Source organism: Oncorhynchus mykiss, chromosome 11 (genome assembly GCF_013265735.2).
Source record: "Oncorhynchus mykiss isolate Arlee chromosome 11, USDA_OmykA_1.1, whole genome shotgun sequence".
In the NCBI taxonomy this organism is placed as follows: Eukaryota; Metazoa; Chordata; class Actinopteri; order Salmoniformes; family Salmonidae; genus Oncorhynchus; species Oncorhynchus mykiss.
Window position 1 is genome coordinate 76,576,586 of NC_048575.1, and position 15,720 is coordinate 76,592,305.

At 45.5% G+C, this 15,720-nt stretch overlaps 1 protein-coding gene across 4 annotated transcripts in view; it reads left to right on the plus strand.

Annotated features, from left to right (window-relative positions):
* The window catches only part of LOC110536406 (tight junction protein ZO-2), a 204,471-nt gene that overhangs the window by 180,490 nt on the left and 8,261 nt on the right, over positions 1–15,720 (plus strand). For all 4 annotated transcript variants that reach the window (XM_036936386.1, XM_036936389.1, XM_036936388.1 and 1 more), the window contains 5 exons: positions 609–828; positions 4,870–5,054; positions 13,680–13,775; positions 14,362–14,441; positions 14,852–15,062. In XM_036936386.1, coding sequence (XP_036792281.1) covers positions 609–828; positions 4,870–5,054; positions 13,680–13,775; positions 14,362–14,441; positions 14,852–15,062 — 792 coding nt within the window. The remainder of the gene's footprint in view (positions 1–608; positions 829–4,869; positions 5,055–13,679; positions 13,776–14,361; positions 14,442–14,851; positions 15,063–15,720) is intronic.

Genomic DNA, 15,720 nt, shown 5'->3' on the forward strand with positions numbered 1-15,720 from the left:
GGTCTACCAGTGTGATCTGTAGAGCATGGGGACTGAATGGGTACATAGAACATGGGTTGTAAAGAGCCACTTGTTCCTGTTGACGTTCATTATCCCTGGTCGTTGAAAGCTACAGATTGTGCTCGTAAATTAGTGCTGGGCTGGACCAAAAGCCTGTACAAGCTGTAGCTCTCCAGGACGAGTGGTTGGTGACCACTGATCAGTGGTGGCTGGTGGTACTTTAGATCGGAGGACGGGCTCATAGTAATGGTTAGAATGGAATAAATAGAGTAGTATATCAAACATTCCATGGACACCATTCCAGACAATATTACAAGCCCTTCTCCCCTCAGCAGCCTCCTCTGCCACTGGTCTACAGTTAGTAGTATGAGCAGGGAGGGAATCAGGGAGTGAAGCCTGATCTCTCTTTCTCTTTTCTCCGCCCTCCCTACCCCTCTCTCTTTCTCTCCACTCTCTCTCTTTCTCTTTTCCTCGCCCTCTCTCCCTTATCCCCTCTCTCCCTCCCCCCTCTCTCTTTCTCCCCACTCTCTCTCTTTCTCTTTTCCTCGCCCTCTCTCCCTCTATTTTTCTCCCTTCCTCTCTCTCTCCCCCCCCCCCCCTTTCTCCAGTCTACAATGACATCCTGGCGTCGGGTCGTGGGGACTCCTTCTTTATCAGGACTCATTTTGAGTATGAGCGGGAGGCCCCCCAGAGCCTGGCTTTCTCCAGAGGGGAGATCTTTAAGGTGGTGGACACCCTCTACGACGGCAAGCTGGGCAACTGGCTGGCCATCCGCACCGGCAAGGACAAACAGCTGCTAGAGAAGGGCATCATCCCCAACAAGAGCAGGTAATCATCCCTAAGGCATCATCCCCAACAAGAGCAGGTAATCATCCTTAAGGCATCATCCCCAACAAGAGCAGGTAATCATCCCTAAGGCATCATCCCCAACAAGAGCAGGTAATCATCCCTAAGGCATCATCCATAATGAACAGGTAATCACCCCTAACTAGAGCAGGTGAGATGAACTGGGAGGACACTAAATGAGAGTTTCTGAAGACAGGATTTGGCCCTGCTATAGTAACTTTTCGAGGACAGATAAGATTCCCTGGCCATCAGTTGACTGTTCGGGGAGTGTTCAGTCACATCAGTACCATCTCTCTCTGTGACGTTGGTATGAAGAGATTCGGTAGACAGATGCAGGAATGTGTAATCGTTTTTTAAAAACTGTACCTCAATTACGGCGTGCCGTGTAAAGGCACGGGGACTAAGACCAAACAAACACGTAACAAAACACAGGGTAGTAACCCTAACAAACACGTAACAAAACACAGGGTAGTAACCCCTAACAAACACGTAACAAAACACAGGGTAGTAACCCCTAACAAACACACAACAAAACACAGGGTAGTAACCCTAACAAACACATAACAAAACACAGGGTAGTAACCCTAACAAACACACAACAAAACACAGGGTAGTAACCCTAACAAACACGTAACAAACACAGGGTAGTAACCCTAACAAACACATAACAAAACACAGGGTAGAAACCCTAACAAACACATAACAAAACACAGGGTAGTAACCCTAACAAACACGTAACAAAACACAGGGTAGTAACCCTAACAAACACGTAACAAAACAAGGGTAGTAACCCTAACAAACACGTAACAAAACACAGGGTAGTAACCCTAACAAACACGTAACAAAACACAGGGTAGTAACCCTAACAAACACGTAACAAAACAAGGGTAGTAACCCTAACAAACACGTAACAAAACACAGGGTAGTAACCCTAACAAACACGTAACAAAACACAGGGTAGTAACCCTAACAAACACGTAACAAAACACAGGGTAGTAACCCTAACAAACACGTAACAAAACACAGGGTAGTAACCCTAACAAACACGTAACAAAACAAGGGTAGTAACCCTAACAAACACGTAACAAAACACAGGGTAGTAACCCTAACAAACACGTAACAAAACACAGGGTAGTAACCCTAACAAACACGTAACAAAACACAGGGTAGTAACCCTAACAAACCCGTAACAACACAGGGTAGTAACCCTAACAAACACATAACAAAACACAGGGTAGTAACCCTAACAAACACGTAACAACACACAGGGTAGTAACCCTAACAAACACGTAACAAAACACAGGGTAGTAACCCTAACAAACACGTAACAAAACACAGGGTAGTAACCCTAACAAACACGTAACAAAACACAGGGTAGTAACCCTAACAAACACGTAACAAAACACAGGGTAGTAACCCTAACAAACACGTAACAAAACAAGGGTAGTAACCCTAACAAACACGTAACAAACACAGGGTAGTAACCCTAACAAACACGTAACAAAACACAGGGTAGTAACCCTAACAAACACGTAACAAAACACAGGGTAGTAACCCTAACAAACACGTAACAAACACAGGGTAGTAACCCTAACAAACACATAACAAAACACAGGGTAGTAACCCTAACAAACACGTAACAAAACACAGGGTAGTAACCCTAACAAACCCGTAATCATCTGCACAATCCACAAGGGCACGAATTCCCAAAACACACAGCACAGGTCCTCACAGTACCAACGGACCTTGTAACAATAATCAACAGCACCGTGGTGAACAGAAGGGCACAGATATACACATACAATCAGTGGGAATAGGGGACTGGTGTCTGTGATGACAGTTCCAGAGGGCTCCGTGACACTCTTCTCTCTGTCTTACAGACTCCTCGATCACACACTGTCTCTCAACTTTGATCCCTACACACACACACACACACACACACACACTACACACACACACACACACACACACACACACACACACACACACACACACACACACACACACACACACACACTACACACACACACACACTACACACACACACACTACACATACACACACACACACACACACACACACACACACACACACACTACACACACACACACTACACACACACACACACACACACACACACACACACACACACACACACACACTACACACACACACACACTACACACACACACACTACACATACACACACACACACTACACACACACACACACAAACTGAAACATCTATTTGTATTGTAAACACACCTGTCTTGGTTCATCTGTCTTCATCTCCCACACCAACTTACTCTCTTATAACTCTAGCATACTGCCCTCTCCCTCTCATCATCCTGTCTCCTCATCCCCCTCTTCCCTCCTTCTCTCCCTCACCATTCTGTCTCCTCATTCCGTCATTCTCTCCCTCTCACCATCCTGCCTCCTCATCCCCTCCTTCCCTCCTTCTCTCCCTCTCACCATCCTGTCTCCTCATCCCCCCTCTTCCCTTCTTCTCTCCCTCTCACCATCCTGTCTCCTCATCCCCTTCTTCCCGCCTTCTCTCCTTCTCTCCCTCTCACCATCCTGCCTCCTCATCCCCTCCTTCTCTCCCTCTCATCCTGTCTTCTCACCCCCTCTTCCCTCCTTCTCTCCCTCTCATCATCCTGCCTCCTCATCCCCTCCTTCTCTCCCTCTCATCATCCTGTCTCCTCATCCCCCTCTTCCCTCCTTCTCTCCCTCTCACCATCCTGTCTCCTCATCCCCTCCTTCTCTCCCTCTCACCATCCTGTCTCCTCATCCCCTCCTTCTCTCCCTCTCACCATCCTGTCTCCTCATCCCCTCCTTCTCTCCCTCTCACCATCCTGTCTCCTCATCCCCTCCTTCTCTCCCTCATCATCCTGTCTCCTCATCCCCTCCCTCTCTCCCTCTCACCATCCTGTCTCCTCACCCCCTCTTCCCTCTTTCTCTCCCTCTCATCATCCTGTCTCCTCATCCCCTTCTTCCCTCCTCCTCTCCCTCTCATCATCCTGTCTCCTCATTCCCCTCTTCCCTCCTTCTCATCATCCCCCTCTTCCCTCCTTCTCTCCCTCTCATCATCCTGTCTCCTCATCCCCTTCTTCCCTCCTCCTCTCCCTCTCATCATCCTGTCTCCTCATCCCCCTCTTCCCTCCTTCTCATCATCCCCCTCTTCCCTCCTTCTCCCCCTCTCATCATCCTGTCTCCTCATCCCCTCCTTCTCTCCCTCTCACCATCATGTCTCCTCATCCCCTTCTTCTATCCTCTCCCTCTCACCATCATGTCTCCTCATCCCCTTCTTCTATCCTCCCCCTCTCACCATCCTGTCTCCTCATCCCCTTCGTCTCTCCTCCCCCTCTCACCATCCTGTCTCCTCATTCCGTCATTCTCTCCCTCTCACCATCCTGCCTCCTCATCCCTCCTCATCTCCTCATCTCCCTCCTCATCTTCCCTCACAATTTCTTTCTCTTGACCACTCCTCATCTCTCATCACTTTCTGTTCTGTTCTGCCCCGTCTCACCAAGTGTCTCAAACTCTCCCTGTGTCTTTCATGCCCTCTCTCTCTCAGTTCAATTCAAGGGGCTTTATTGGTATGGGAAACAGCTGTTTACGTTGCCAAAGCAAGTAAAATGGATAATAAACAAAAGTGAAATAAACAATCAAAATAATAAAGACATTTCAAATGTCATAATGTCTATATACAGTGTTGTAATGATGTGCAAATGGTTCAAGTACAAAAGGGAAAATAAATAAACATAAATATGGTGTTTGTTCTTCACTGGTTGCCCTTTTCTTGAGGCAACAGGTCACACATCTTGCTGCTGTGATGGCACACTGTGGAATTTCACCCAGTAGATAGTAGATAGTAGGGAGTTTAACAAAATTGGATATCTTATCTATCAGTTCTTTGTGGATCTGTGTAATCTGAGGGAAATATGTGTCTCTAATATGGTCATACTCTCTCTTTGTCTGTCGGTCTCTCTCTCTTTCCCCCTCCCTCTCCCTCCCTCCCAGGGCTGACCAGATGGCGAGCGTCCAGAACTCCCATAAGGCCGCTGGGACGGACCGGGCTGACTTCTGGCGTCTGAGGGGTCAAAGGGCAGCCAAGAGAAAGGAGCTGAGGAAGAGCAGAGAGGACGTCAGCGCTACGCCCGTCGCCACACGCTTCCCCGCTTACGAGAGAGTCGTGCTCCGAGAGGGTGGGTCTGACATTCTAGGGAAACGACACAAGAAATAAGAGTTGAGAGGGGAGAGGAGAGAGGGAGAGAAGAGAGGGGAGAGGGGAGGGGAGAATAGAGGGGGAGGTGGGAGAGAGGAGAAGGGAAAGGAGAGGGAGAAGGGAGGGAGAAGACACAGGGAGGAGAGAAGTGAGGGAGAAGAGAGGGAAAAGAGGGGGAGAAGAGCGAGAGAGGTGTAGGGAAAGTTGAGGGTAAGTATATCATTGAAGAGAGGAGAGGGGGAAGTTGAGGAGAAGTATACCTTTGAGGAGAGGACAGGGGGAAGTTGAGGAGAAGTATATCAGTGAGGTGAGGAGAGGGGGAAGTTGAGGAGAAGTATATCATTGAGGAGAGGAGAGGGGGAAGTTGAGGAGAAGTATATCATTGAGGAGAAGTATATCATTGAGGAGAGGAGAGGGGGAAGTTGAGGAGAAGTATATCATTAAGGTGAGGAGAGGGGGAAGTTGAGGAGAAGTATATCATTGAGGGGGAAGTTGAGGAGAAGTATATCATTGAGGGGGAAGTTGAGGAGAAGTATATCATTGAGGGGAAGTTGAGGAGAAGTATATCATTGAGGAGAAGTATATCATTGAGGGGAAGTTGAGGAGAAGTATATCATTGAGGGGAAGTTGAGGAGAAGTATATCATTGAGGAGAAGTATGTCATTGAGGGGAAGTTGAGGGGAAGTATATCATTGAGGAGAGGAGAGGGGGAAGTTGAGGAGAAGTATATCATTGAGGAGAAGTATATCATTGAGGAGAGGAGAGGGGGAAGTTGAGGAGAAGTATATCATTGAGGGGGAAGTTGAGGAGAAGTATATCATTGAGGGGGAAGTTGAGGAGAAGTATATCATTGAGGAGAAGTATATCATTGAGGAGAGGAGAGGGGGAAGTTGAGGAGAAGTATATCATTGAGGTGAGGAGAGGGGGAAGTTGAGGAGGATTATATAATTGAGGGGGAAGTTGAGGAGAAGTATATCATTGAGGGGGAAGTTGAGGAGAAGTATATCATTGAGGGGGAAGTTGAGGAGAATTATATAATTGAGGGGAAGTTGAGGAGAAGTATATCATTGAGGGGAAGTTGAGGAGAAGTATATAATTGAGGGGAAGTTGAGGAGAAGTATATCATTGAGGAGAGGAGAGGGGGAAGTTGAGGAGAAGTATATCATTGAGGGGGAAGTTGAGGAGAAGTATATCATTGAGGGGGAAGTTGAGGAGAAGTATATCATTGAGGGGGAAGTTGAGGAGAAGTATATCATTGAGGGGGAAGTTGAGGAGAAGTATATAATTGAGGGGAAGTTGAGGAGAAGTATATCATTAAGGAGAGGAGAGGGGGAAGTTGAGGAGAAGTATATCATTGAGGGGGAAGTTGAGGAGAAGTATATCATTGAGGGGGAAGTTGAGGAGAAGTATATCATTGAGGGGGAAGTTGAGGAGAATTATATCATTGAGGGGGAAGTTGAGGAGAAGTATACCATTGAGGAGAGGACAGGGGGAAGTTGAGGAGAAGTATATCATTGAGGGGGAAGTTGAGGAGAAGTATATCATTGAGGAGAGGAGAGGGGGAAGTTGAGGAGAAGTATATCATTGAGGGGGAAGTTGAGGAGAAGTATATCATTGAGGGGGAAGTTGAGGAGAAGTATATCATTGAGGGGGAAGTTGAGGAGAAGTATATCATTGAGGGGGAAGTTGAGGAGAAGTATATCATTAAGGAGAGGAGAGGGGGAAGTTGAGGAGAAGTATATCATTAAGGAGAGGAGAGGGGGAAGTTGAGGAGAAGTATATCATTAAGGAGAGGAGAGGGGGAAGTTGAAAGGCAGGCCTGCATTGGGAAACAGACAGGAAACAACACACACACAGGAAGGGGGGGGGGACAGTGAGAGAAAGATGGTTGTCACGCTAAACACAGGAAATACACACCACAGGGGAGAACGAGTAGGTTGGAGGGTGAGGGGGGTGGGGGAGGGGGGAGGAGGAGGGGAGAATTGGGGGAGGTGAGGTGAGAGGAGAATGGTCCTCAGAGAGGGCATGTCAATGGGTCAGACAGGAGCTACGCCGTTCTGGAGAGGATACAGGAAGGGGGAAAAGGAAGATGGAGAGAGAAAGTTGACAGGAGGAGATGGAAGGGAACGCCAAAGAGGAGAAAGACAAGGTTACAGGAGAATGGAAAGTGACATTAGAAGGAGATAACTGGACAGAAGGGTAGAACAGGAGGAAGAGGAGGAGGAGTGTATCTATGAAACGAAGGCCAGGGATGTATTAAAGCAGTTGCTCTTTCTCTGCTGTTGTTTCAGTCAAGCGGACAAAACAGAAACAATGGTGTTCTATGGCTGACAGGACTGAGACAGGACTGAGACAGGACTGAGACAGGACTGAGACAGGACTGAGACAGGACTGAGACAGGACTGAGACAGGACTGAGACTGGACTGAGACTGGACTGAGACTGGACTGAGACTGGACTGAGACAGGACTGAGACATAGCTTTAATGGGCCTGGTCTATTGTTTCACCTATCAGACACTGTTGGCCCCTCTAGCCACACACTTGTATACCCCTAACGTTGTGCATGATAGACCCACTAATAGTCATGTTGTTTTGAGGTTGTACAGTGGTTGCTCCAATAAAAGCTTGTGATTATGCTGTGGGACTTAGAGGTAATTTGTGGTTTAGTACGGTACCCTGCGTCACCACTTCATTGCTCCAGACCACCACAAGGGGGAGGTAGAGCACTGTTTATGCTTTTGGGTCCTACTGTGTCTCTAACTGACAATGAATGGGCCACATAAACCTCAATAGAAACTGATAATTGTGCACGACTTCAGTATTACTTACTAAAACTGTTGTTACACTAAGGTTTTTATCATTTTATTTTGTTAGGATTATTTTGGTCTTACTGTAGGTCACTCCTGACCCGTCACGTTGTACAGCGCCTGAGTGGCGCAACGGTCTAAGACACTTCATAGCAGTGCATGCTGTGTTTCTACAGATGCTGGTTCAATACCTGTGCTGGCCTCGACTGGGAGACCCATGAGATGACTGTAGATCTTTGGTTTCTCTCCCTATAAAAACAGAAATAAATAATTATAAATAACAAACTGGCTTTATTTACAAATTAGTAACAATGTCTCGCCCCATGTTCAAGAATGGTATTTTTCTCTCTCATTATATATTATTTAAAAACAAAATAATCTCCAAAATATTGTTATTTTTTAACAAAGCGATTATTATTATTATTAATTTAGAATTATATAAAAGCCTGTTGGATATTCTCACAGATCTATTATTAACCCTGTCATTAGCAGGACAATATATATTGGTCATATTGGTCATGGCTCCTGAGTGGGGCACAATGGGATTTCCTTGTAGTTCTCTAGCTGTATCCACTGAAAGCGTGCGAGGTTCAAGGCATGAGGGCAGGGGGTACGGGATGTGCCGCAAAGAAAACAGAGTTAGCCCATGGGGAAGGTAGGAGGAGGAAGGGGAGGGGGTGGACCACCCCGCCACACTGGGTAGTACAGAGCAACACTTTAAGGGGCATTGCACTAATAATGGCGCTGACTAGGGAAACATTCCTGCTGTTGTTAGTGCCAGTCTGCACGTTCAGACTAAAATAATGTATCTAATAATGGCATCTTTATGCTTTCGTTAATAAAATAATTATAAAAATACTCTTTCAAATTACTTTGGGAATAAATATCACTGAATTACAGATATGTTGGAACAAAGTTGTCTAATGAAGGGAAACAAATTGTTGCTTACTGAAAAATGCTCTTTCAAACACACACAGTCACGTTGTACAGCGCCATTATTGCTATTAGCAGGTAGCTGGACAATAGACTTGCCTAGAAGGAGCGTAGGGGGAGAATTATATCGTCAAATGTATCTCTTACTTAGGTTGGCTGTATCACAACCGGCAGTGATTGGTTTAAATTTCAGTTTTGGCCTTTATTCAGATTACAATCGCTCACTTTCGTTTTTTTGAAAAATAAATAACCTCCAAAATATCGTTATATATAATCAAGTTGATGGCACAGTCATATAGCCCCGGCACCTACATAAAGCTGAATGACTCACTCATTCATGGCTTTGGATCAAAATAAATAAGTACCTACATTCTTTCTGATAGTCTTTAATAAAGAAATGTTTTGGTTATCCTGACCTGAACACCATGTACAGTATTATAATAGCCCATTATGGGCTATTAGCAGGACAATATACCTTTACCAACACCTCTCTGTATTTTGATACTTTGTGGATGGGGCCTCCCCAGTGGCGCAGCTGTCTAAGTCATCGCATCGCAATGCAAAATGCGTTGCTACAGATAACCGTGCCGGCCGCCACGGGGAAACCTATGAGGCGGCTTTTGGTTTTATTTTAGAATCCTCCAATCCTCTATATTATAATTATTAGCTGAGAGTCACATCATATTTTCTGATATACTGTAGGTCTACTGTAGGCGACATGAGTCTCACTAGTGTTGAGTAATGTGCTGTTAAAAGTGGTGTAGGTCTTATTTATTTAAAGAGCATATTGAAGTTAGAAGCAATAGGATTGAAAGCAATAGCCTACAACAATTTTAGCACCGTTTCGCGCTGCTCTGAGACAAGCATGGGGACTGGTCTTGATAAATCAATGAGAATTTTATTTTGACTGAATCTCCGTCTGGGTATTGGTTAGACTACATGGTGTAGAAATGTTATGCTCTTAGTGTAACCTTTATTTAACTAGGCAAGTCAGTTAAAAAACTAATTCTTATTTACAAGGACAGCCTACTCCTTCTTCCCCGTCGGGGAATTGAACCCTGTTGTCCCACGTCCCCGCAACTGTACTGAAAAAAGTACTGTAGCATACTCCCGACCGTCACGTTGTACAGCGCCATATTTTCCCTTCCATCCTAACGGAAACCCTGAAGGTTTTTCTTGGAATAGAAATGCCATAATATTAATCTAATTAATTAAGCAACATTTCTTCAAATCAGTCTCATATACTATGTTCTTACAATTTTTTATTTTTTATTCTCTAGTACAGCTACTCCTTGTGTAATACAGTGGTTCGTCCTATTAAAGTTGCAGCGTACTGCAGCACAGATGCCCTCTAATGGTCAAACTAGCACTAATTAACATTAATGGTACCAGTGGTTGGCACCTAAATAACGTGCCATAGAATTCTACGGCACCATGCAAGCTGTGCTGCAGTACACTGCAACTTTAATAGGATGAACCACTGTACTACTACAAGGAGGGACTGTATAAAGCATCTCTCTCTCTCTCTCTCTCGCTCTCTCTTTCAATTCAAGAGGCTTTATTGGCATGGGAACATGTTTACATTGCCAAAGCAAGTGAAATGAATAAACAAAAGTGAAATAAACAATAAAAAGTTAACCTTAAATATTATACTCAGAAGTTTAAAATGTCATATTATGTCTATATACATTGTTGTAATGATGTGCAAATAGTTAAAGGGATAATAAATAAACATAATTATGGGTTGTATTTACAACGGGGTTTGTTCTTCACTGGTTGACCTTTTCTTGTGGGAACAGATCACAAATCTTGCTGCTGTGATGGCACACTGGTATTTCACCCAATAGAGTTTATCAAAATTGGGTTTGTTTTCTAATTCTTTGTGGGTCTGTGCAATCTGAGGGAAATATGTGTCTCTAATATGGTCATACATTTGGCAGGAAGTTAGGAAGTTAGGAAGTGCAGCTCAGTTTCCACCTCATTTTGTGGGCAGTGTGTACATAGCCTATCTTCTCTTGAAAGGCTATGCTCACTGAGTCTGTAAATAGTCAAAGCTTTCCCTAATTTTGGGTCAGTCACAGTGGTCAGGTATTCTGCCACTGTGTACTCTCTGTTTAGGGCCAAATAGCATTCTAGTTTGCTCTGTTTTTTTGTTAATTCTTTCCAATGTGTCAAGTAATTATCTTTTTGTTTTCTCATGATTTGGTTGGGTCTAATTGTGTTGCTGTCCTGGTGCTCTGTGGGGTGTGTTTGTGTTTGTGTTTGTGAACAGAGCCCCAGGACCAGCTTGCTTAGGGGACTCTTCTCCAGGTTCATCTCTCTGTAGGTGATGGCTTTGTTATGGAAGGTTTGGGAATTACTTCCTTTTAGGTGGTTGTAGAATTTAACCGCTCTTTAATGGATTTTGATAATTAGCGGGTATCGGCCTAATTCTGCTCTGCGTGCATTATTTGGTGTTCTACGTTGTACACTGAGGATATGTTTGCAGAATTCTGCATGCAGAGTCTCAATTTGGTGTTTGTCCCATTTTGTGAATTCTTGGTTGGTGAGCGGATCCCAGACCTCACAACCATAAAGGGCAATGGGTTCTATAACTGATTCAAGTATTTTTTGCCAGATCCTAATTGGTATGTTGCATTTTATGTTCCTTTTGATGGCATAGAATGCCCTTCTTGCCTTGTCTCTCAGATCGTTCACAGCTTTGTGGAAGTTACCTGTGGCGCTGATGTTTAGGCCGAGATACAGTATATATCGTTTTTTGTGTGCTCTAGGGCAACAGCGTCTAGATGGAATTTGTGGTCCTGGCAACTGGACCTTTTTTGGAACATCATTATTATTGTCTTACTGAGATTTACTGTCAGGGCCCAGGTCTGACAGAATCTGTGCAGAATATCTAGGTGCTGCTGTAGGCCCTCCTTGGTTGGTGACAGAAGCACCGGATCATCAGCAAACAGTAGACATTTGACTTCAGGTTCTAGTAGGGTGAGGCCGGGTGCTGCAGACTGTTCTAGTGCCCTCATCAATTTGTTGATATATATGTTGAAGAGGGTGGGGCTTAAGCTGCATCCTTGTCTCACCCCACGGCCCTGTGGGAAGAAATATATATGTTGAAGAGGGTGGGGCTTAAGCTGCATCCTTGTCTCACCCCACGACCCTGTGGGAAGAAATATATATGTTGAAGAGGGTGGGGCTTAAGCTGCATCCTTGTCTCACCCCACGACCCTGTGGGAAGAAATATATATGTTGAAGAGGGTGGGGCTTAAGCTGCATTCCTGTCTCACCCCACGACCCTGTGGGAAGAAATATATATGTTGAAGAGGGTGGGGCTTAAGCTGCATCCTTGTCTCACCCCACGACCCTGTGGGAAGAAATATATATGTTGAAGAGGGTGGGGCTTAAGCTGCATCCTTGTCTCACCCCACGACCCTGTGGGAAGAAATATATATGTTGAAGAGGGTGGGGCTTAAGCTGCATCCTTGTCTCACCCCACGACCCTGTGGGAAGAAATATATATGTTGAAGAGGGTGGGGCTTAAGCTGCATCCTTGTCTCACCCCACGACCCTGTGGGAAGAAATATATATGTTGAAGAGGGTGGGGCTTAAGCTGCATCCTTGTCTCACCCCACGACCCTGTGGGAAGAAATATATATGTTGAAGAGGGTGGGGCTTAAGCTGCATCCTTGTCTCACCCCACGACCCTGTGGGAAGAAATATATATGTTGAAGAGGGTGGGGCTTAAGCTGCATCCTTGTCTCACCCCACGACCCTGTGGGAAGAAATATATATGTTGAAGAGGGTGGGGCTTAAGCTGCATCCTTGTCTCACCCCACGACCCTGTGGGAAGAAATATATATGTTGAAGAGGGTGGGGCTTAAGCTGCATCCTTGTCTCACCCCACGACCCTGTGGGAAGAAATATATATGTTGAAGAGGGTGGGGCTTAAGCTGCATCCTTGTCTCACCCCACGACCCTGTGGGAAGAAATATATATGTTGAAGAGGGTGGGGCTTAAGCTGCATCCTTGTCTCACCCCACGACCCTGTGGGAAGAAATGTGTTTTTTGTTTGTTCTGTACATGGGTTTTATATTGTTTTATATTTCCATCAATTTGTACAGCAGTCAAAAGCTTTTTTGAAGTCAACAAAGCATGAGAAGACTTTGCCTTTGTTTTGGTTTGTTTGTCAATTAGGGTGTGCAGGGTGAATATGTGGTCTGTCATACGGTAATTTGGTAAAAAGCCAATTTGACATTTGCTCAGTACATTGTTTTCACTGAGGAAATGTTAAAGTCTGCTGTTAATGACAATTAATGATATTGCAGAGGATTTTCCCAATGTTGCTGTTGACACATATCCCACGGTAGTTATTCGATTCAAATCTGTCGCCACTTTTGTGGATTGGGGTTACCTGTCCTTGGTTCCAAATATTGGGGTAGATGACAGAGCTAAGGATGATGTTAAAGAGTTTAAGTACAGCCAATTAGAATATGTGGTCTGTATATTTTATAATTTCATGTAGGATACCATCAACACCACAGGCCTTTTTGGGTTGGAGGGTTTGTATTTTTTCCTGTAGTTCATTCAGTGTAATTGGAGAATCCAGTGTGTCCAAATAGTTGATTACAAGATTTGTAATTTATATATTTTTGCTGTTTGTTCTTTGTTATAGGGCCAAAAAGATTGGAGAAGTGATTTATCCACACATCTCCGTTTTGGATAGATAACTCTTTGTGTTGTTCTTTGTTTTCTCTCTCTCTCTCTCTCTCTCTCTCTCTCTCTCTCTCTCTCTCTCTCTCTCTCTCTCTCTCTCTCTCTCTCTCTCTCTCTCTCTATCTCTCTCTCTCTCTCTCTAATATACTATACTGTAGCTGGTTTCAGACGTCCTGTGGTTCTGTTTGGACCTATAGCTGATGCAGCCAACGACAAGCTTGCTAACGAGCTGCCTGACCTGTTCATCATTGCCAGTAAGGACCTCACACAGTGTGTGTGTGTGTGTGTGGGGTGGGGGGGGGGGGGGCGGGTTCAGAAGGATAGTAAAAACAAGTACAATTCAGACAAGCGGGGACACTTATTTTAGGCTTAGGGGTTATGGTTAGAATTAGGGTTAGGGGTTAGGTTTAGGGTTAGGAGTTTGGGCTCATACACACCAATAGCATTTGCTGGCCGAAACTACTTAGCACCTCTGAACATCATTTTCAAAACCGAGTGCGCACCACATTTACATTTAGAATCGCATGAAAAATGCTGGCAGTCAGACGGCTACAGCAGGTGGTCCCTAAAACACTTTGCGATGAACGATCGGCAGACAAACGCCAGATCCATTTTCGGTGCGATGTCTGCGAGCCTTTAGGGATTCCGGAGTTCAAGTTAGTTTTTGGTCCCCACGACAATGGTAAAACAAAACGTGTGTGTGGATGCGTGCGTTTGTGTCTGTCTGTGTGTGTGTCAGTTTGTCTGTCTGATTTTGAGTCACACTAGTACTCATTGAATGAGTAACACTGTGTCTGTCTCTCTGTGTCCGTCTCTCTCTTCGTCTCTGTCCACCATCAGAAACGGAGCCTAAAGATGCCGGTTCAGAGAAATCCTCAGGAGTAGTGAGACTCAACACCATCCGCCAGATCATCGAGCAGGTTTGAGTTCTCTCTCTCTCCATTTCTCTCTCTCTCTCTCTCTCTCTCTCTCTCTCTCTCTCTCTCTCTCCATATCTCTCTCTCTGTCTCTCTCTCTCCATATCTTTCTATCTCTCCATATCTCTCTCTTTCTCTCTCTTTCTCCATATCTCTCACTCCATATCTCTCTCTCTCTCTCTCTCTCTCTCCATATCTCTCTCTCTCTCTCTCTCTCTGTCTGCGTGTCTTTCTCTGTCTCTCTCTCTCCCTCTCTCTGTGCCTCTCTATCTCTATCTCTCTCACTCGCACTGTCTCTCTGTCTGTCTCGCACTCTGTCTCTCTCTGTCACTCTCTCAATCTCTCTCTGTGTCTTTCTCTATCTCTTTCTCTCCATTTCTGTCACTCATTGTCCTCCACCACGTCCCCTGTAGGACAAGCATGCCCTGCTGGATGTGACTCCCAAGGCAGTGGACACACTGAACTACAGCCAGTGGTACCCCATCGTCATCTTCTTCAACCCAGACAGTAAACCAGGAGTTAAGGCCATGAGGCAGAGGGTGATACCTGGATCCAACCGCTCGGCACGCAAACTATACGAACAAGCTGTCAAACTGAGGAAGACCTGTTCTCATCTCTTCTCTGGTTAGACACACACATGAATCGACTACACACACACAGATACACTCACAAACACAGATACACTCACACACACAGATACACTAGGTACAGATACAAACACACACACACACACACATACACTCACACACAGGTACACTCACACACAGATACAGATACACACACACACAAGATAAAAGTTATTTTCCTGCATTAGGAATAATATGTTGTACCGTGTATTTTTGTTGTTGTGCCGTTACACCTCCTCCTCTCCCCCTCTCCCTCTCTCCTTCTCCCTCTCTCCTTCTCCTCCTCTCCTCTCCCCCTCTCCCTCTCTCCTTCTCCCCCTCTCCCTCTCTCCTTCTCCTCCTCTCCCCCTCTCTCCTTCTCCTCCTCTCCTCTCCCTCTCTCCTTCTCCCCCTCTCCTTCTCCTCCTCTCCTCTCCCTCTCTCCTTCTCCCCCTCTCCTTCTCCTCCTCTCCTTATCCCCCTCTCCTTCTCCTTCTCTCCTTATCCCCCTCTCCTTCTCCTTCTCTCCCTCTCTCCTCCTCCTCTCCCTCTCTCCTTCTCCTCCTCTCCTCCTCTCCCTCTCTCCTTCTCCCCCTCTCCCTCTCCCCCTCCCCCTCTCCTTCTCCTCCTCTTCCCCTCTCCTTCTCCTCCTCTCCCTCTCTCCTTCTCCCCCTCTC